The 23,053-nt window shown below is 37.0% G+C and overlaps 1 protein-coding gene across 4 annotated transcripts in view; it reads left to right on the top strand.

Moving 5' to 3' along the window:
* The window catches only part of SLIT2 (slit guidance ligand 2), a 397,114-nt gene that overhangs the window by 248,814 nt on the left and 125,247 nt on the right, over positions 1-23,053 (top strand). For all 4 annotated transcript variants that reach the window (XM_051830459.3, XM_051830475.3, XM_089326979.1 and 1 more), the window contains exons 6-9: positions 5,199-5,270; positions 11,825-11,896; positions 14,400-14,563; positions 18,562-18,700. In XM_051830459.3, the coding sequence (XP_051686419.1) occupies positions 5,199-5,270; positions 11,825-11,896; positions 14,400-14,563; positions 18,562-18,700 (447 nt within the window). The remainder of the gene's footprint in view (positions 1-5,198; positions 5,271-11,824; positions 11,897-14,399; positions 14,564-18,561; positions 18,701-23,053) is intronic.

Consider the following 23,053-nt stretch of genomic DNA (forward strand, 5'->3'; position numbering starts at 1 on the left):
AAATTCCAATCAAAGCTTAACAAAATACCTGGCGCCTACCATGTTTAAGTTATTGACTATCTGGGAGCCTTGCTTTCTCATATATAAAATCAGGATTATATCAGCATTTATCTTTTCAAGTTACTGTGATAGATAATGAAATGGGGCAAATGCAGACCCTACCAAAAGCTATGTGTTCAATAAATGTCAACAATTATTATTGTCAATCTCATTTTTATCACCTTTGATTAGTTTGCTTAGAATTACCAGAATATGAATGTCAATTTCATTATCTTTTTCCAAATTTCTGTTAAAAGAGATTTCCCTACTCTCTTAGCGCTCTATTTTCTTATTCCCAATAAACAGACAAGTGGATAGAAAGTTATACAATAGCCTTTTCCAGTAAAAAATTCTTATGAAGAATATATTTGTAAAATTATTTATTCCTGTGAGAAAGCCAAATTGTTTCCTGAAATACTGCACCAAGTTAAAATTATCAGGTAATGTAAGTTGTTTGGATTTCCTTGGAGTAGTCCTTAGCTTGATTGTTGTCTCCATCATATGGGTTAATACTGATGTATTTTGATGCTGAGCTAAATGGCACAGGTACTGAAATTTCTGTTTCAGATGTTCATTTGCATGGGTCAATTGTATTATTCTTATATTGTCCATATATTTTCATTTAAACCATAGACTACTTTTTAAAAATCACTATCAGCATAATATTTGTATATTTAAACACTCCTATGGCTTGAACTTTTTATACACAAGAGAAGAAATAGAAAAACTATGCCTATGTACCTTAACAGCTTTCTTTCTCTTTCTCCCATATAATTCACGTGTTTTAAGAGGTTTCTTCATAATAGTGAAATATCTGTATTTTTTTTGCTTTGTTACTTCCTTTTATATCAAAAAGTTTGCTCTTCAAAATTATGTCTGACTTAAAAAAACTAAATGTTTTTTTGTATTGCTTTGGTATCAATATCTTGTTTGGCTTGTTAATCTTTTTTATTCAGTAATTTCTGTGCCCTTAAATATAAGATGTACACTTCTGTTCAAAACATTAGCCTGGAAATCTTTTTTACATCTTATTTCAGAATAATTTTAAATTCACAAAACAGAACGTGTGAAGTAGTAAATACAACTCACTCCATTTCCCCATTAACGTCTCATTAATATATTTGTCACAATTAAATGAACTCTACTCAGCTCCTCCTACATATTTTTATTTAGACATCTTTTAAGTCAACTAAATTATTGGAGTTATTTTGTAAATCTTAAGATAATGATGTGAACACAAACTGAACTATTTCTAGTACCCATACCTAGCAAAACAATGGCACTGACAAAAATTTTGTTGAGAAATTGACAGATCCTGCCTGGCTTAGACATTATTAAAGTTTTATATTTGTATGAAGTAATTAGAAATGTTTATATTCTTAAAAAATGAAACTCAAGAAGGTCTAGTACTCAGATGCTACAGTGAAATACAAATTTATAGTAGATAGGTACACAACCGAGTAAGTTTTACACGTGTAATTCCATCATAGTACAGTATCTAATTTTTGAAAGATGACAACAGGAAATCTCTTCAGAAAGTTTTAATGGAGGAGACTGTGGTCTCTCCAAATATGGTTCCGGTGCCAAATAAGCAAAAGTTTAACCTTTTTGTCATTTATATCTCGATTTTTAGAAATTATATTTGACAACTATATTCTCTTCCATCCCCAGAATAAATAAAACTCTGAAACTAGACTAAATCATTTTTAGTGTTTTATAAAATTAGAGAAGCTTCTGAAACTTGGTGCACCTGAGGCAAGGAATATGTTAACGTATGGGTTCAAGTTGACGTGCTGCATTGCCTAAGACTGGATTTAGCAGTGCTAGGAAAAATCAAAAGGGGCAGTCCAGAGTTACCCAGGACCTCAGAAGAAACTTCTACTACCGTAAAGAGAATCACAGGATGTTAACGCTGAACAAGAGCATGACAATTGTTCTTTTTCACTGCAACATTTTATGAGACTAAAGCTATGCTTCAAAGCCTAAATTTACAAACGAAGTAAAGATCAGGTGGAGAGAGGATTTATAATTCAGAAACAAACCAGAGTCCTGGAGGCAGGAAGTAAGGGAGAAGTACTCCAAGTAGGTTGGCTGAAGGTCTGAGAGAATCTGCTTCTGGCACATTTCCCCTTTCCAGGAAATATGGAAAGTCCTAGTTTGCTTATCCCTGGGGGCTAGCACTCCTACCAGGAAGGCATCCCAGGGCTTTCCATATTGTATCTAATGCCCCATCATCCTCATCTCTGTAAAGATCAACACATTTACCCTATGTCTGCTGAACACTAATTTCTGTGGGAGTGAAAAAAAAAAACTCCTTGTACAATTTCCTTAATTTAGAATAATTTCACATCACAATTAGACATCACGTATAAAAGAAGGTCAGTTTGTCACTAAATGCATGGCTGAGAACAGACCCTTTCCTGTTTACAGAAATCAGAAGTACTCCAGGTTTCAAAGCTGATAGGGAAACAAGGGAGCAGTGTGAGACAAACAAGGTGCAGGAAAATAGTCCAGAAACCCTGAAATAAATTATGCTTTTGCATGGTTTTGACACTGTTTATCTTGAACCATATGCAGACAAATGGAGGTCTGTGTGGAGAAATTTTCTCATGAGCAGTCATGCAGGCACAATGCTTTCCATAAACATTCCTTTGAGTCCACAAATTGTGAAAAAAAAATCACTTGTTTTACTTTGCCCTCTCATATGAGCGACTTATTCATGAAATAACTTTGTTCTCAGAAGATAGGTGAACTGAGGTGTGATGAAGGTATTCAGAAAAGTTGTAAGGAAAGCGTCAGTCCTCTGAGGCTCAAATATTCTTAATATTTTGGCACCAGCAAAGGTTCAAAGATTCCCATTAAGAATCAGAAGCAGCATGTAACCATGAGCTATGTTAAAGAGGGGTGAAATTACCAAAGTTTCCAGCAGCGTCTCAACTTCTGCTGCTGTAAGGAGAGTAATCTGCCTTTCATTCCTTGTAGGACAAGATTTGCTTGAGTGCTTTCTGGCGAGCCCAAGCTTCCCCTTTGTGTATTGAATGCATGATTTAGAAGAAGCTGTGTCAGCACTGATTTATACATTGACAGCTAAGGATAATAAGATATGGGCAAACATACAGCTCACCCTTTTACAGATTAACCTGGAGACTGCATTAGGCAAATTTGATAGCATTAAAAGATTTTGCCAATTTGTCTGGAAACAATTTCTCTTTTGTAGTATGTCAGGGGTAACACTTGATGCCATTGTACTAATTTAAATGGCTTTGATAAATTGTTCAAGAGGTTAGAGAATAGTAGTGTAGATATATATTTAGCACTTTAAAATAAAAAGGCTATTAACTTAATTGTTAAATGAATTTAATCTGTAAAAATCAAAAGTGCTCAAGAATGTAAGTGTTTTCTTGGAACCACAGCAGCCATATTACATCATGAGGCTTTAAAACTCTTCTTAGAAAATAAAATTATATGTCTGCATTACTTCCTGATAAGTAGAATGCGTTAAGCTATTACAGGAACATCTATAGTAACTAATATTTGGGGAAAGCCTTAGTTTATAAAAGCAATAGTATCATGTCTTCTCTAGGGTGTACCTTTTTTTTAATATTATATGTCCTAGATGGTACCATTTACGTGACATCAAGGTAGTGTCTTGTATGATTGTGTCCTCTGGAGACTCTTTAAAAATGAGATGTATATTTCATGAGACATTCTCTATGTACATAATTTTTAAAGTAAAGAATTTAAAGAGGCCCCTCTGAATGTCTTTGGATTAAATTATTGCACTTTTATTCAGTAGTCTTATGAGAGAAACAGCTCTTTTATGGGAATGTTTAAATGGTTCCTGAAGAACAGACCTCAAATATGAATTAGCCCTTTTGGTGAATTCTGAACTTGAATCAAGGACAAGATTCATTTGTATTGTGATCATAATCTTAGTCCTGAGCTACTGCATTCTCTCACTGTGGCAGGTAGAACCAGTGACTCAGCTGACTACTTCATGAAACATTTCATTTCTATCTCACGTGCAGCATTAAAATACATTTTAATGGAATAATAATATTTCCAAGCATCTAGCTGCTAAATATAAACAACTGCTTGTTTGGAATAAAAAAGGATAGCATAAGGAACCAAGTAGCTTCTTTAAAATGAATATAGAAATTTTAATTCCCATAACAGTACAAAAAAAGGAAACTTAACCTAGTTTGGAGCATCATTTTTGTTCTTTCAAATTTGGAATTTTAACACATGAGTACTTAGACTACTGGAGAGGATTCATTTGTTTAACTAATGTAGCATTTACATTCATTTGACATAATGTTCAAACTTTTTACGATAGAGAAATGTGTTCTAACAATGTAGCTTTGGTGTATCTTTCGCCATGATTTGGCCTGAAATTAGCTTCTTAGAGAAAAGCAGAATTTTTCCTCTTCTGTTAATATTTTACTTATTTTCTGGAGAGTATTACAATTCTGGAAGTCCCTTCACTCAAAAGTGTGCTGTCCTTAACAGAACAGAAAGTTAAGAATAATGATAAGAAATTACAAATCATGAGAATAAAAGCATAGCATAGAACAACTGCTAGCTTTCTAACGGGTATTCCTGGATGGGAATAGCAAGGAGATCTGTGGGACGTCATTTCTCTTTCTTGATTTAGAGTGAAGGCGAACTGCTTTTAAAAGAAGGAAACCTAAAAGTAGTCTTGGTCTTTCTTGCCAAGGATAGTGAAATTAACATGCAGCTGGGCTGCTCTGATAAATGGATTCTGTTAGGTCACTGAGGGGGTGCATGTGACATTAAGTGATTTACAGTCCTTTACCTTAATGAAATTGTTTCAGCAAGATGACGCTGAAAGCTCTTAATGGATAGCTTTTCTTGATGTAATGAAATTGCATTCCTATGGCATTTAATATAAGGTACAGTTATTATTTACTGGAGCTTTCCAAGGGCTGCTATTTGCACAGACAGTTCAGAACAAAAAGAGATTTCAGTGGCTGCACAGAGAGGCCAGCATGGCTTGTGACATCCTTAAGCAGATGAGTGTGTTTGTGAGAGCGTTTCAGTTCCTGTGGCCAGGGCTCCACAGACCCTGCAGGCGACTTCCTATCACTCACTCTGGCTACTGTTCATCCCTTTTACGTATCTTCTGATCTATTTATCAGGCAGCTGGATTACAACCAGATCAGCTGTATTGAAGATGGGGCATTTAGGGCTCTCCGGGACCTGGAAGTGCTGTAAGTATTGCTTATTTCTCACTCTTTAAACTGGAGCTTTGTGTCTGGGGAGTACTCATGGAGAGGCTTATCTGCTTGCTTAAAATCTTGTGTCAAAATGGTCTTCTAAGGAGATGCCTTAAGTAACTCAAAGTGAATCCAGAGTCGAAATGTGTCTGTGCAAAACCTTGTGTATCATATCTGTATGTATTAAGCAACAGTATTTCAGAAGGACACTCCAATGTTCTTATGATAAAGCATTCTGATAGGATTCCCAAGAGTTATGAGAATTCTCAGAATGGCTAAATATTAAGATAATATCAATTTTGTAGGGAAAATAATGTAAAAAATAAACTTTGTAGTATCTTCATACTATGTGTAATTCATACATTGTGTAGTTGTTATGCAATGGCAAGATTTTATAATGTAACTTTTACCAGGTAACAATGTTATCTTTGTAAGGTTATTTAGAAATCTCCATAAGTTTAACTAAAGGAGCCCATGAGCTCCATTACAAAGTCTCAGTACTGACTTTGTAATTCACAACATACAGACTTGAATTAAAATTACATCCTCTCCCAGTCCTGCTTGGTAGACAAAGCTGATAAAATTAGTTAGAGTCTAAGTCATTTCTATTGCCCTTTGACCTAGTAAAACAATTTTAATAGTATAATTAATTTTAATAATTTTAATCAAAATGAAAGCTACTAAAGCACTTTATGCCTCCTATTACACATTTCTGGATTTTTTTCAAAGGTTCATGTTTCTAGCTTTTTAAATATACACATTCAGATTTCTTTCTTAATTATAAATATTTTTCTATGCTTCATTTCATCCTTGACACAATTTAGTCAGAGGCTCAAACCTAATTAAATGGGAAGAGGTTTTGAATTTTTAGTCCACTTGTGAAAGTTATCCAGAAATTATCAAATTCCCCCCCAAAAATAATTCACTTTTTTTTTAAATTGAGTTCAGGAGAAGATTATGAATTTGAAAAAAAATCTTTCAAGTAGAATAGCTTACTTGTCAATATTTTCTATATGACTTTGGATTTGATTGAATACAATTTCATGTGTTAATTTCTGGACTATTAATTCTTTTTAAAGAATTATGTATGAATGACTTGATTGTGATAAAGTTTGCAATGTTAGAATATTTACTGTTTTCTGCATGAGAAGTCATCTTTGTTTTTGTTGAAAACAGCCTAACTTTTTATGGGAAATATGTTCAATGTATATTTAACATATATATTATATATAAGACCACCTTTTGTGTACCAGAATGATGTTTATAATATGAAATTCGCTAATGATGTTTAATATCTGAAATTCACTAATGATAGTGCAGAGTCAAAATAATTGAGATACAATTATGGTTTCATGGTAGTGGTTTGATGTCAACATCACTGAACTCTGTGTATGAAGATACTACCACTGAGTTATTTGATTGAGTAAAGATAATCAAGCTAAATAATCTGTTACTACATCAATGCTCCCAACTGCAAATAAGAATGAGGAGAGTGTAAGAGAGAGAGAGAGAGATGAAGAGAGAGAGAGAAAAATCCAGAATGTTAATATCTTATGAGGATCCCATCCATCTCAGAGAGATGCATCATCAGAGCCTGTTTGCTGCAGAATGTTAACACATGGTACAAGTAATGTGAGTTTCTTTGAGAAGATTTAAATAATTTGGCTACAATTTTATGAAATCAAGCATACATTATTATTCTTTTTTACCTAGAAACTGTTTGTTTAAGGTGTACAAACTTCTTGCATTTCATATATAAAGTTTAGGAATACAGTCATTCTTCCCACCCTACCCTCCCTCCTGCTTGTGTTCCTACCCTTCTTCCTCTCCTGTTTCCTATTCTCATTCTTATTTTTTTTACAAAGACCTATTTTCAATTAACTTTACACATGAGTAACCCTACACTAAGTAAAGATTTCAACAAATAGAGCGTATATTATGTGACTTAGTTTTTAAATTGTCATGTGTTAAGCCACCTTCAGAAATATTAAATACTTGGGAATGTAAGGCAAAATTAGATAAAGGACTGTAAATACTGTGATTTTCTGAATCCAGATCTCTTGTCAAGTAAATCAAAAGTTTGTCTGTTGAAAACGTTAGGTCAAGGGCCTTTTAAAAATAAAGTTAGTTGCAGAGAGAAGTTTGCCTGTTTTGCTTATTTTTGCTGTCCATGACTTTGCAGGATCTTTCTTATTATGAGTAAATAATAAAAGACTTAATTTGCACAAGACCTCAAATTTTATATTCCCAGTGTTTTACATTTTTGTTTTATTTTAATTCCATGAACTGTGATCATATGGCTATACCACAGACAATCAGAAGATGGGGTAATCCTGGGTCCTGGATGTATAGTGGGGTAGGGAGGGTGAATAAAGTCCAAGAGGTCAAGAGACACGTCAGGGTAGATGAGAGCAAGAGAGAAGTTGATCACTGCATGTTCATGGTGAATGGATTTCTTATGGGATTCTGCTTGTATGATTTCAAATTAACTATTTTCTTAATATGAAGATTTATGAAAATTAACATTGCAAACTAAATCTAGATTAAAATTTTGTTTTGCTTTGAACACAATACTCAGAAATGAAATATATTCCTTGCTTTGCTGGATTTGCATATCTTTTTCTTTTCCACAAAATGGGCATCATATAATTTAATTGGAACTTAAGGATGTGTGCCCTTTAAATACCAGATTCTATGCCAGGTTCTCTGCTTGGCATGAGAGAGGTGAGTAAAACAAAACCCAAGGCCAGCTCTACAGCTCACTAGGCTAATCCTCCACCTGCGGCGCCGGCACCCCGGGTTCTAGTCCCGGTTGGGGTGCCAGATTCTGTCCCGGTTGCTCTTCTTCCAGGCCAGCTCTCTGCTGTGGCCCAGGAAGTCAGTGGAGGATGGCCCAAGTGCTTGGGCCCCTGCAACTGCATGGGAGACCAGAGGGAAGCACCTGGCTCCTGGCTTCGGATCAGCTCTGCGTACTGGCCATGGCAGCCATTTGGGGGGTGAACCAACGGAAGGAAGACCTTTTTCTCTGTCTCTCTCTCTTTCACTGTCTACCTCTGCCTGTCAAAAAAAAAAAAAAAAAAAAAAAGAAAGAAAGAAGAAAAAAGCTAAACGCAAAGCTCAGTATGAGAACTAATCCATGACTATGAAGGGTAACATTTGTATTCACACATATGATCTCCTTCATAATCGACTGCATTCTCATTATAGAGAAAAACTTGAGGTTGAGCATAGACACAGAGATACATCGAAGGTGGTCACAAATCACAAAGTATGATATGCAAATATGCACTGTTTCATAGTAGGAAGTGACCATAACCACATCGTGTGCTTGCCATCATATTTAACACTTGTAAGTACTACTGATTTTTTTAAAGATTTATTTATTTATTTATTTGAAAGTCAGAGTTGCACAGAGAGAGAAGGAGAGGCAGAGACAGAGAGAGGTCTTCCATCTGCTGGGTCACTCCCCAGATGGCCACAACGGCCGGAGCTGTGCCAATCTGAAGCCAGGAGCCAGGAGCTTCCGCTGGGTCTCCCACATAGGTGCAAGGGCCCAAGGACTTGAGCCACCTCCATTGCTTTCCCAGACCATAGCAGAGAGCTGGATCAGAAGTGGAGCAGCTGGGACTCGAGCCGATGCCCAAATGGGATGCCGGCACTGCAGGTGGCGGCCTCACCAGCTACGACACAGTGCTGGCCCCAGTACTACTGATTTTTTTAAAAGATTTATTTTTATTTATTTGAAAGTCAGAGTTACACAGAGAGAGGAGAGGCGAGGGGCGGGGGGTCTTCCATCCGATGGTTCACTCCCCAATTGGCCGCAACGGCCAGAACTGCGCCGATCTGAAGCCAGGAGCCAGGAGCTTCTTCTGGGTCTCCCACACGGGCGCAGGGGCCCAAGAACATGGGCCATCTTCCATGCGATCCCAGGCCATAGCAGAGAGCTGGATAGGAAGTGGAGCAGCCAGGAATTAAATTGGTGCCTGTATGGGATGCCGGCACTTCAGGCCAGGGCATTAACCCACTGTGCCACAGCGCCAGCCCCTGATTTTTAAAGTAAGTTAATTTTTTTATTCCATTATTTTTTAGTCACTGGGTATCAGTATCAGTAGCACATTGTTACTGAATAAAATACTAAGATAATTTATTTCTTCAGTTGCATTACGTAAACTAAGATTTTTGAGAACAGACTTCAAATAGATAGAGACCAGCTAAAGGCTTCAGTAAAGTCTCCCTTTTGTAAGTAAACTGTAGGTTAAAATCAATGCATGTCTGCTGTATGTGAATTTTGTAAAAAATTTATACCAACAGTTACATTTTAAAAGGCTGTGTGTCTGTATATGCTAAAATCTTTTGCTGTATTAAGTCAGTATAAATTTTGAGGTGGGAGAATAAGGTCATCTTAAAGCAAATCTCCTTAAGAGGGTAGACAATGATGGAGATGAATTAGACAACTGACAACAACTTAGCGTTAATAAGTTAGAAGAGAGCTTTTTGTTTTTGTTTTTCCCTTCAGAGGAGTCTAGTTGTGATAAGAAAGTGAGAACAGTTATCCCAAGCGTGTGTGAGCAAAATGTGGAAATAGAAGGTGGTTCTAAGAGGAGGAGAGGCTGAGGATACATCGAGGTGGTGAAGAGACAGCAGATTTCTGTGAGAGGCCAGAAAGATAGGGTCATTAGCAGAAGGGAAGGAAGTTTGGTATCAGAAAAAGCTGGCAAATTCACTTGCCTAGAGAGCCTAGGCAGGCAACATCAAAATAAGAGAAGCGGGCTACATGCCAAGAATTGTAGTGGACAAGAGAGATGGAGAAGAGCAGACAGCTGGGGCCGGTGAGGATTTGGTAAGCTGGCAGTGATCTCTCTGCTGGTGCAGCTCATGTTCGGCTCCAGTGGACTGTGCTCTGCTGTAATGGGAGGCTGCCAAACAATGCGACTTTTCCAAAAGAAGCTAGAAATGGAAATTTTCAGATCAATCCCTTTAAGTACCGGCAACTAATTCAAGTATTTCAAAGAATGTTGTACAAATCTGCCTAGGCTAAGGAAAACACATCGGTGAAGCTACTCTAGACCAGCAGGTTGCTTTGCTTATAAGGTGGTGGCACTTGTGGCTTGAGGGGTAGACTTCAACTTCTCAGTAATGTTGGGCATGTTGGCTTCAATCCTAGAACAGCAATGTCTTCATCATCTAATTTTGTAATGAATGATATAGGAACTAATGTAAGTGACTTAAGTCACCTAGGAAAAATAGCTACTTTATGGGAGACCTATAAAGCACTAAATTGGTTGATTTGCATTACCCATAAGCTTCTAGCCCCTTCTTATGCTCAGATGACATGGCTTTTCTCAAAACACCATTTAAATACATACTGATGCTTGAACAAAAATGTTTCATTCTCAAAGGGATTTGCTTTCAGATGATCCCTTTCCCCACTGTCAAAATAACAATCTTCCTTATGATAATAAGAAAAATGTTGGTGCTGGGGCAAAGTAAGGAAGAATTGAAGCAAGCAAGGTTTACATATATGCTCATCATAGCTTCACAGCCACCTGTCTTTCTGATTCTACCTCAAGAAACCATAATCCTTTTCCTCCCAGGCACTAAACAAAGGAGAGTACATGGTGCTCCTAGTAAAAGCTGTTAGGGTAGATTCAGACTTTAACATAGTGCCACAGCATGTCACTTCATTCCCACTTGATGCAAGTACCCTTCATTCCCACTTGATGTAAGTATCCGGTACAGTATTTTCTTTCTACTTAAATTTCACCAGTGGCTGATACCCACAGTAAGGATAATTAGGAGTATAGTGTCCCAGACTTGATAGGAATGATTTTGTCTTGTTGCTTTGAGATTTCAGTTGGCGAATTCAAATATGTTCATTCACTCATGGGCACTAATTACACGTAATACCTCTCTAAGGATAGGCAATTGTGTGATTTTTTTCTACTCTGGTTCATGTTCTTTCCTCAACTAATACAATATATAGACAGACTTGTGTGCATAGGATGCACAAACTCACATGTAACTACTGTAGTCGTAGATGCTCTGACTGAAGTCATAACTGTAATAAATGTTGAATAAAATGGAATGTATTAGGGTGAGTGGTTAGCCTGGCTTAGCAGTGAAGATATTTAGCCCCACATTAAATCACCTGGTGTGATTACCAGCTCCAGCTCCTGATGGTAACTTCCTGTCAGTGCGGAGGGTGGTGAGACAGCAGATGGTGGCTGAAGTAATTGGGTTCCTGATATACATGTAGGAGACCTGGGTAGCATTCACTGCTCCAGACAATGACCCTGGCCCAGACGTGGCTGTTGTGGACACTTGGGAAGTGAACTAGCTGTTGGGAGCTCTAACTCTAAACGTGAATGTATAGTAGTAATATGTTGAAGGGTGAATTTATCACTAAATATAAAATTGTTCATTCTCTATGCTATTTCTACCAGGTGTTTGCCTATATGAGCATAGTTGCAAGATTTCTTTATATTAACATATGAAATGATAATGAATTTTCATATCTAAAATCTCTAACTTTTGTTTTAATCTTACAGCACTCTCAACAATAATAACATTACTAGACTTTCTGTGGCAAGTTTCAACCATATGCCCAAACTTAGGACTTTGTAAGTAATCAAAATATATGTTAAGGTAATTTTAATCTATTAAATGTATCATAAATTCTTGTGAGCAAAGAATAATGCCACCTACTTATTGTGGCTACAGAATGAAAACACAACTTTCTAAAATGTTCTAAATATATTTGAGTAAATGAGCTATTATCCTGAAAACTTGAAAGCTTTTTAAAAAAATGATTGTGGGAAGTTTGGATTAAAAAAAAAAAAAACATTTACTTTGAGCTATTGTGGAGGTCACATTTCATTAAGAAATGGAAGACTCCTTGATTGGCTGTCAGAAATGATAAATGGGAAATCTTTATGATTTTATTACTGTACTGCAAGCAGACCTAATAAAGCTAAACTGGTTCTCCAACATTCTTTGTAATGTAAAATTACAGCATCACCCTCTATTGCTTCTATAATTAAGGTTGTGTCAGCATTTATATTTTAAAATACCTTTTTAGGGGTTATAGGTGGATATTAAGATATTTTAGTGAATAAAAATGAATCTGTAATAAAATATTGACTACAGTTATTTTTTCTCTTGAAGAAAGAAATTAATCTCTCAGACCCCATGTGGTAATATTTTGTTAAGGCATTTTCAGAGTTAAATCTCATTTGAACTGGGTTTCAGAATCACGTTGGACTTTTTTGGGGAAAAAAAAGAATGCATTTAAATAAGGCAAATATATTTTTGTTGGAGCTGCAAAATATTTCTCATTTTGTAATAGCTTATAACTGGAAAAATATTTTCTCAATATAATAAAAAAGTCTGTTGAATTACTGGTTTTTGAATGAATTAAGCAATACCAATCTTAATGTCATATTTTTCCCACTAAAATCTAACTCTGTTTGTCATAACAAAGCATTAGAATTCCTTTGGAATATGATTTGGGAAAATAAATAAATTATAAAAATATATAGGCGTAGCTAATTTGGTTTTCTTGGGGCTGTCAGATTTCTTTGGGTTAATCTTACTGAATTGGGTAAGCAGTCTAGGTCGTTCAAACTGTATTTGACAAAATTAGTTTCCCATCAACTTTAATTTTTTAAATTCATCAAGCATTCAATTCTTGAAGAAATAAAGCCAATGAAACTGTAAAAACATTTGAAATCTGCATTTTTGATCATGCCTTTATTTTGTTACATAATCCACTAGTTTCTATTATTCATTGGGTTTTTAGATTGTTATATTCTTTACTCATTTCAAACCTGCATACACCTAAATGAAATTTTAATAATGTGTTTTATTTAGAAGGAAATACTTAGAGAACAGTCATGTGGAGTGTGCCACCCTGACTTCCAAAGGATGGCACTTGGACTTCCAGGGGAACTGGGCCAGAGGTCACCTAGCTTTCCCCAGTCGTAGCTCTTTGTACAGTGGCATGACTTCTAGTTCTGGTGAAAGACGATGTGTTCCTTATGCACAGGCTCAAGGGAAAATGTGAAGCAGTCATGCAACTTCAAAGTCCCTCACTTTGGTCGGTCTGTTATCCTACAGTATGAATGCTACTTTAAAATTCCATTTTTATAGTCCAGTTATCTTTCTGGACTGAGTTCTATGTTTTAATATCCATTACTGTTATTGGGTTAAAATTGAACACATCAGCTAAAAAGGACTAAAATGGCATTACTTTGTCATAGATGATTCTGGGAATGATGCTTTGATTTATAGCTTTGGATGTCCTTTTCTGTAGTTTGAGAAAACATAAAAGCCAGTTTGAAGTCATTTACCTAATTTAGTGGATACATTTGACTGATATTTTATTAATGGAGAAAAGCTATTTGCCATTTGGATGCAATCCATGATCTGGTGTGGATCCTGCCAGTAGAGAGGGCACTCACTTAATTCCTTCACTCCCACCATTTATGCCTTTTAATTTCAGCCCTTGGTCCTTGAGGATATGTCCCCAAGTGCCAACAGCAGCTAATCCCCTTCTCTGTGATTAAATACAAAAGGAGAAAATCAGAAGAGGGATGTGAAGAAAGTATTTTACATTAAATTATTATTCTGTTTTGCTCAGCAAAAAAGAAAAGTGACCTAAAAAAATTTGCAAGTAGGTTCTGTGAAGACTAGAAATGGTAGGTGTTACTGATATTTCAAACTGGAAGCTACAACATACGCATGCAGGAATGATACCCCTCTCTGACTTTGCTCCCTCTAGCCTAATACCACTGGCTTTTCTGTGCTGAAACTACAGAACACTATGCCTTGGACTGATTTTTTTCCCTCTTATCCTTTTGAATGAATGTATTTCGAAGTATTTCAAGTTGCCATTGAAGCTTCTCTGTGTTTTCTTAACTTAGAGTAAATGGAGAGACTTGATTCTGTAGTTGTAAAGCAGCTTAATCCTCAGAAAAATAATTAGATAGATTGGAACTTTCTAAGCTTTATCTACTTCCATGTTAAAAAAAAAAACAAATATATATTATTATTAGTGAATTCTCCTAGCTTGGAAAGAGCTGTGCTCTGTTTTCTTGTTTTCAACTTCTTTCCTCTCATTTTCAGTCGACTCCATTCGAACAACCTGTATTGTGACTGCCACCTGGCCTGGCTTTCCGACTGGCTTCGCCAAAGACCTCGCGTGGGCTTGTACACTCAGTGTATGGGCCCTTCCCACCTGAGGGGCCATAACGTAGCTGAGGTTCAAAAACGAGAATTTGTCTGCAGTGGTAAGGGCAAAAGACCATCACGTTGTTGTGTTACTGTGTGCTGTCACGTGTGGAATGTGCAGAGTGCTTGCTTCAGGAGTTTCAGTGTCCGCTAATGTGCACTTGTGCACTAACCACTCTATGGAGTGCTTCTTTTCAAGTGATAAGAATAACGTGTTACAAGACATTTGAATGTGGTTGGCAACTTCTGATTCCTTGCACTTTGACCAAATGGAAATATTTTCCAGTTTTCATTGCAGGGAAAATACAGGAAATGACGAGATTATGGTTACACTTGTGACTCATTATTTTCATTTTTTGTACAAATTTATGTGTATACTTTTGTGTTAACAATTTTTAAATGATTACCTAATCCTGAATCCCTGCTTTGAAATTCAAAGAGTACTTCAATCACAAATGCAAGGTTATGAAAGACTTTTCACATATACATGTAAACTAATAGTTTAGTTCTTGAAAACAAATTAGTGACTAGTTTGATCAAAAAGAACTGAAAATAAAAATAAGACACAGGCTCTGTAAATACTGTTAGCTAACATTTGCTGCTTTGTTGGGCCTGATTACCAATCTAGGTACTTTGTGTATATATTTACCTTATCTTCTCTTACAGCAACTATGTAAGAAATAAAATATCATCTCCGTTAGAAGTTGAAGTGCTGTAACAAAGAATAACCTTGTCCAAGTTGATATGCTTGAGCATAAGGATATCAACCCAGAGAGTGTGATATCCATAGTACTTTAGATAGTTTGTAGATACAGGGCTGGTTCTACTTCAGAATTTTTGTCCAAAATGCAATAAAATAATTTTTAGATACAGTGACACTCGTTTTCATCATGGGTTCTGCCGCTGAGGGCTAAACTAGCAACAGAACAAAAATGTATTAAAAAACTGCATCTATACTGAGCATGTACATATTTTCCCTTGCCATCATTCCCTACACGATACAGTGTAACAACTATAGGCCTGGCATTTATATTGTATTGGGTATCATCAGTAATCTAGTAATGATTTGCTATGTACAGGAGGATGTGCATAAATAATATGCCGCTGCTATATCATTTTATTTATAAAAGGTAATTGAGCATCTGTGAATTTTGGTATCCATGGGAATCTTTTAGCCAATCTCCCATGAATAACAAGGGACAATCATAATGCATCATAAGGAGATAACAGGCATTTTAAAAAGAAGAACTGGGGAGATGTAGTTAGCACTTGAATCTATTTTATTTATCTCTTAATCCTTTTTGTATATTTTCTGCACTTTTTATAACCTAAACAAAATTCTTTTATAATGTCATTGAATTTTCTAAATATGTCTGATTGCTTTTTAAAAATTTAAAGAATGAAATGACTAACAATTCACTACTAACTTCTTTTTTCTCTCTTTACCTTTTCCTTCCTGTTTTCTAGATGAGGAAGAAGGCAAGTGTGCATTTCTTTTTTTTTTTTTTTTTTTTTTTTTTTTTGTTTTTTTTTTTTTTTAACTTTTATTTAATGCATATAATTTTCCAAAGTACGACTTATGGATTACAATGGCTTCCCCCCCATACCGTCCCTCCCACCCACAACCCTCCCCTTTCCCACTCCCTCTCCCCTTCCATTCACATCATGATTCATTTTCGATTATCTTAATATACAGAAGATCAGCTCAGTATACATTAAGTATGGATTTCAACAGTTTGCTCCCACACAGAAACACAAAGTGAAAAATAATAGATGATTTTTTTAAATGATGATGAAATCAGAGCAGACCTATTGTCATGTTTAATCCCAGTGAGAGTCAAGTTGGGAATTGATAATTTCTTTTTTTTTTTTTCTTTTCTTTTTTTTTTTTTTACAGAGGATCAGTTTAGTATGCATTAAGTAAGGATTTCAACAGTTTGCACCCCCATAGAAACACAAAGTGAAATATATTGTTTGAGTACTCGTTATAGCATTAAATCTCAATGTACAGCACATTAAGGACAGAGATCCCACATGAGGAGTAAGCGCACAGTGACTCCTGTTGTTGACTTTACCAATTGACACTCCTGTCTATGGCATCAGCAATCTCCCTATGCTCCAGTCATGAGTTTCCAAGGCTATGGAAGCCCTCTGAGTTCTCCGACTCTTATCTTGTTTAGACAAGGTCATAGTCAAAGTGGAGGTTCTCTCCTCCCTTCAGAGAAAGGTACCTCCTTCTTTGATGACCTGTTCTTTCCACTGGGATCTCACTCGCAGAGATCTTTTGCCAGAGTGTCTTGGCTTTCCATGCCTGAAATACTCTCATGAGCTTTTCAGCCAGCTCCGAATGCCTTTAGGGCTGATTCTGAGGCCAGAGTGCTATTTAGGACATCTGCCATTCTATGAGTCTGCTGAGTATCTCACTTCCCATGTTGGATCACTCTCCCCTTTATTTACTCCATCGGTTAGCGTTAGCAGGTACTAGACTTGTCTATGTGTTCCCTTTGACTCCCAGTCCCTTCACCATGACCAACTGTGAACTGAAACTGATCACCTGGAACAGTGAGATGGCATTGGTACATGCCACCTCGATGGGATTGAATTGGAATCCCCTGGTATGCTTCCAACTCCACCACTTGGGGCAAGTCAGCCTGAGCATGTCCCAAATTATACATCTCTTCCCTCTCCCATTCCCACCACCATGTTCAACAGGGATCACATTTCAGTTAATTTTCAACACTTAAGAATAACTGTGCATCAATTACAGATCTAAACCAGTCATATTAAGTAGAACAGATAAAAAAAACTACTAAGAGGGATAATGTATTAAGTTGTTCATTAACAGACAGGCAGAGTGGACAGTGAGAGAGAGAGACAGAGAGAGAAAGGTCTTCCTTTGCCGTTGGTTCACCCTCCAATGGCCGCCGCTGCAGCCGGCGCACCGCGCTGATCCTGGCAGGAGCCAGGAGCCAGGTGCTTTTTCCTGGTCTCCCATGGGGTGCAGGGCCCAAGCACCTGGGCCATCCTCCACTGCACTCCCTGGCCATAGCAGAGAGCTGGCCTGGAAGAGGGGCAACCGGGACAGAATCCGGCGCCCCAACCGGGACTAGAACCCGGTGTGCCGGCGCCGCAAGGTGGAGGATTAGCCTATTGAGCCACGGCGCCGGCGCAAGTGTGCATTTCTTTCTTAGACTGAGAATATTTGTGTAAAGTTTGAAAACTTGTGGGAGCCGGGGTTTGCAGCTAGCGGCAGCCCCTTGCTTGCACATCACTGTCACCAGGGCCCTTCCCTGCAGGCGTCTGGCCTGCTCCAGATCCCGTGCATTCTTAGATGCCCACTGGTGTAGCCCACCAACACTCTGGCGTTCTTCATTAAAACAATAGATCTCACTGCAAAATGATTTTTTCCCAAATGCTAAGTTGTAAAAGCACATATCCACAGGTAACTATGAATGCTAAAATTCTAACTCATATAAAACCCAGAAAAAATGAGGTGCTAGAGATTATTATAACAACTTCAAGAAAGCAGTAATTTTAAACTATCTGACTTCAGACATCACTCTCTGATTTTCTCCCACCTGTGTTGGCACATGGCTGCTTAATTGGAGCAACTGTTATGTCCGTTAAGGTGAAGATTTTGCTGTTTTCCTTTCTTCTCTTTTTTTTAAGACAAAGTAAACTAAGCTACATAAACTTGACAGTGACCATCCCTTATTTAAGTGTATTAGAAATAAATATAGGTTAGTTTGAAACTGCCACTTTTTCAGCTTTAGAGTAGAATTCTGATTTTGAATATGAATTAAACCTTCTTCAAAAGTTTTTGTTGGACTTACAAATTACTGCTTTTCTGGCCAGATGTTAAAATCTCATTTGCTTTCTCTGAATATGTACATGAAAGTATCAATCCATGTATAGTAACATGTAGGACCAGGTTATGATCAGCTAGCTAGAGATTTGTATTTCTGTTACATGCTTAGTTGTTGGAACTTAGTCTGCATGTTTTGCAATTATGAAGCTCAGAAGGAAAAATATCATTTGTGTTTTATGTCTCTTTTAGGCCACCAGTCATTCATGGCTCCTTCTTGTAGTGTTTTACACTGCCCTACTGCCTGCACCTGTAGCAACAATATTGTAGACTGTCGTGGGAAAGGACTCACTGAGATCCCCACAAACCTGCCGGAGACCATCACAGAAATGTAGGTGCCCTGGAATTCCTTCTTATCCCTTTACTGCACAGCACACTAAGCAATGCTTTTAAGAGATCCTGGGTTTATCAGTTGCACTTCTGACCAATTACCTTAGGCAGATGTTCCAGTGAGGAGTGTATTGATCCTGACTCTCTTTGATTAAGTATCATGTTGAAGTGGCTAGGATTTTTTTTTTTTTTTTGGCGTGGATAAAATGACCTATAGTACTTCTTTTTCATCCCTTGGGAAGTGTTATTAGACTGTTTAGGAAAAATGAGAGCACTCATATATTGCCTGACATTTTGTGAGTGTAGATCTGCTCGGGTCTGTATCAAGCTTGGGGCAATGGAAGCACAGAGAGGGATACGGGTAGAGAAAATTCGCCGCAGAACAGGAGAAGGAGAGGCTGTCCTGCCTTCACAAGAGCGTGTGTCTTCAAATGCTGTTTTACTGTATGTTTGGTTGACAGTTTGTGTAAACAATAAGTGTTTAATGATAAATTAATAATGCTATTAATAAATTAATTATAAAATAATAAATTAATGATAAATTAAGAATGATATTAATTTATATCAATTGATAAATTGATAAAAACGATAAAGATTCTTAAATTTTGAAGCATTTGATAAATTGATAAAAATGATAAAGATTCTTAAATTTTGAAGCATTTGATTACCCCCACCGAAGGCTTAATCTTCATGACAAGTTGTTGCATACATATTTTATATGTCATTGTGAAATGCATTTCCATGTACTTGCTCAGTGTAATTCATGTGGATAAAACAAGGTCACATCAGACGTGCAGCGGAGTGCTTGTCCCACACTGGGAAATAAGCAGGGAAACTCTACATTGGTTAATTAAGATAGCACCTGTCGACCACCCAACTCATTGTGTCATTGCTTCAGAGATCCATTCTAAATTATACCTAAATAATTGGAATGTTTTTGGTTGAAATAATGCTGTAGGACCAACTGCTTTTTAATTTTTTTTTTTTTTTTTTTGACAGGCAGAGTTAGACAGTGAGAGAGAGACAGAGAGAAAGGTCTTCCTTTTTCCGTTGGTTCACTCCCCCAAATGGCTGTACGGCCGGCACACTGCAGCTGGGGAACTGCCCCGATCCGGAGCCAGGAGCCAGGTGCTTCCTCCTGGTCTCCCATGCGGGCCAGCCTTGTTTTAATTTTAATCAGCTATGTTAAGAGATTCAGTGTGATTTGTAGATGCAGTTCTAGGAACATCATGCTATTCCCCTGCTCCCTCCCTTCCCCACTTCTCTATCCCTCTCCCTTTCTCTTTTTTTTAGATTTTGAAACATCATATTTTAAATTGACATTACAGTGGAAAGGCTTAACACTTCACCAAATAATAAGTTTAACAAGAAAGATGCAAAAGACCCTAATTTAATGGGAATATAGACATCAGCTATAAACAACATTTGAATGGAAAACTGACAATTTTACCCATATACAGTAAATTGTAAAGTAATCACAGATCATTAAAACTATAGTAGTATAGCATTCTTAGTTATTGGTTTGACAAAGGTATAAAACAAAGTTTTACAAAACTATATTTACAGAAATACTGATACACAGAGACTTTTTTTTGTTTGTTTTTTAAATTTCAGCTCCCACATATAAGGGAGAATATGCAGTATTTGTCTTTCCAAGTCCACCTTATTTCATTCAACATTATGTCCTCTGGTTGCATGCATTTTGCTGCAAATGGTAGATTTCTTTCTTTTTTATAGATCAATAATATTCCATTTTGTATATATACCACATTTTCTTTACCCAGTCATCTGATGATGGACAGCTTAATTGATTTCAGATTTTGGCTATTGTGCATAGTACTGCTATGAACATGGTGGTGCAGGTATCTGCTTTGCTGTCCTGTTTGAAATAAACTTGGGACAACAGCCAAAATTTTTTTTAAGTTTTTAAAATGTTTATGAATATAAAGAGAACATATTCCATGTGTTTCATAGGTAGAGTTCTAAGAAGATAACCATATTTCCCTCACTCCCCTCCTCTCTGCCTCAACCCCCCTCTTCCTTCCATTTTTTTTGTTTGCTTTTTACAAAGACGTAGTTTCAATCCATTCAATAATTACAGGCTTAATTCACCAGTAACCACAATATTCAGTTCCACAGGAGTACAAACAAGAGCTAGAAAGAGCAATCATATCATAAGATAGGAACAACTTCTTGTGATGGGCCTTCATAGTAAGCCAAAAAACTTACTCTCAAAAACCGTTAATATTTTACCAGTTTGTTTGGTGACTAACCAATTAACTGTTCCAGTTACTTTAGATGAGATTCAACTTTGTTCTCCTGATAACCCTCCTCCCCTACCCGCACCATCATTTTAAAGTTGTGAATATATGCTAAACAGTATGCTTAGAACTTTGGGATAAAAGATGTGCTCTTCTGCAGGGAACCTAGAATCTATGGATATTTGCCACAAAACACTGAATAATGTAGGCACATACCAATATAATTCTCAGCAAAATTTTAAATAAGGGAACACTATATGTGGAAGACTAAATATTTTTTAGCTGAATCTTGAAAGAAGACTAAAGTATAGTTTGAGAAGTAGGTGATCAAAGGACAGGGGTGACATCATTCTGTTTGAGAGATTGTATTGCTGAACTTGATTAAACTAATAGGTTCATGTTGAGACATTGTCAAAATAATACCTAAAAAAATACATTTCCATCTGCTTTTTAGACCGAAGATTACTGAAGTCCTTTTACACTCATTCAGAATATATTAGATGTGATGATATGATGAATAGATTGTAGAAAGACACCATAAATTTTTCTAAAGAAAGTCCAGAGTACTCGCTCATGCTCTCTCTTTTTTGGATTTATTTATTTATTTATTTATTTGTTACTTGGAAGAGATACAGAGAGAGTAGGAGAGACAGAGAGAGAGAGAGAGAGAGAGAGAGAGAGATCTTCCATTCACTGGTTCACTCCCCAGATGGTCACAACAACCAGGGAGCAGAGGCCCAGGGAGTTGGGCCATCATCTGTTGCTTTTCCAGGTGTATTAGCAGGGAGCTAGATCAGAAGTGGAGCAACTGGATCTTGAACCCACACCCATATTAGATACTGGCCCACTGCAGACAGCAGGTTAACCTGCTATACCATAGCACTGTCTCCCTGACAACATAAATTTTTGAATAAAGACATACTATATCCATATATCCAGGCATAGCATTTAGTAACACTTGCAGAACACAGTTATTTCAGAACTGGGAAAATTCATTAATAATAATAATAATAAATGCTTGTACATGAGAATTCTCATGATATCTACCACCACGAGGCTAGCAAATTTGGCATTGCAGTTAATGGCTATGAAGTAAGATCCAACTAAAAATACTACAAGAGATGAACACAAAAAGTTCATGCTCTTACAGAGTGTAAATCAGAGTCCAGGATACATGGTTAACTAGAAAAATGACGTGTTAGTTGAAGCTGCATATGTACTTGCCACTTACTAGCTCTCAGACTGTAGACAAGTTACGTATCATCGATGAGTCTGTCTCTGCAGTGGAAACTTAACGGATTTTGGTCAATTTGAAATAAAATAGGTACCACACGAAGATTTGTATGTGCTTAACATATAGTAATTTTTCATAAATGATATCTAAATCCTGCCACCTTACTTGTGGAAATAACACCTCAACTAGGCCTTGGAAGATACGTGGTAAACGGAAGAACAGGGGTGAAAAAGTGACTTTCAAAAACAACAGAACATAAGGAGCACAGGCAATGAAATTGAAAGCAAAAGACATTGTCAAATAGGAACTGTTTTGTATCTGAGAGAGTACAGGAAAATAAATTGGAGCCACTTCATGGAAGGTCCTGATTGTATAAGGATTTTGGGCTTTGGAATGAATTTGAACACAGAAATTTTAATATGCGTCTTCCAGAAGAACGAGTCTGGCATATGTGTTGCTGTGGTTTGGCAAAAGAATAGAGAGCAGAGGGTTGGGGACGCATAGTAGGCCATTGTGTTGGCTCAGAGGATGTATCGAGGGAGCAGGAGCTAGCCAGTGAGAGTAGGCATGGTTTCATGGAACCAGATAAGACAGCTGATGTAGAAGCTGGATGAACGGGACTGGGTATTTGATGTGATGGGGAAGTAATGGAGGAAAATGAACCAAAGCATGAGTAATGGGAGGGATGGCTCTGTCTCTGCACATAGGACGGCCAGGATCAGAATGGGAACTGAGAAGGAAGATGAGGGTGAACTCTACTTGTGAATTACTGAATGACCAGTAACATATTTAGAGGTACCAAAATGAGAAAGATTGTAATAATTTTAGAGCAAGACAAGACCCTGAGGCAAAGATTTTA

Source organism: Oryctolagus cuniculus, chromosome 2, assembly GCF_051225735.1.
Source record: "Oryctolagus cuniculus isolate XC-2025 breed Fujian yellow rabbit chromosome 2, ASM5122573v1, whole genome shotgun sequence".
Taxonomy (NCBI): domain Eukaryota; kingdom Metazoa; phylum Chordata; class Mammalia; order Lagomorpha; family Leporidae; genus Oryctolagus; species Oryctolagus cuniculus.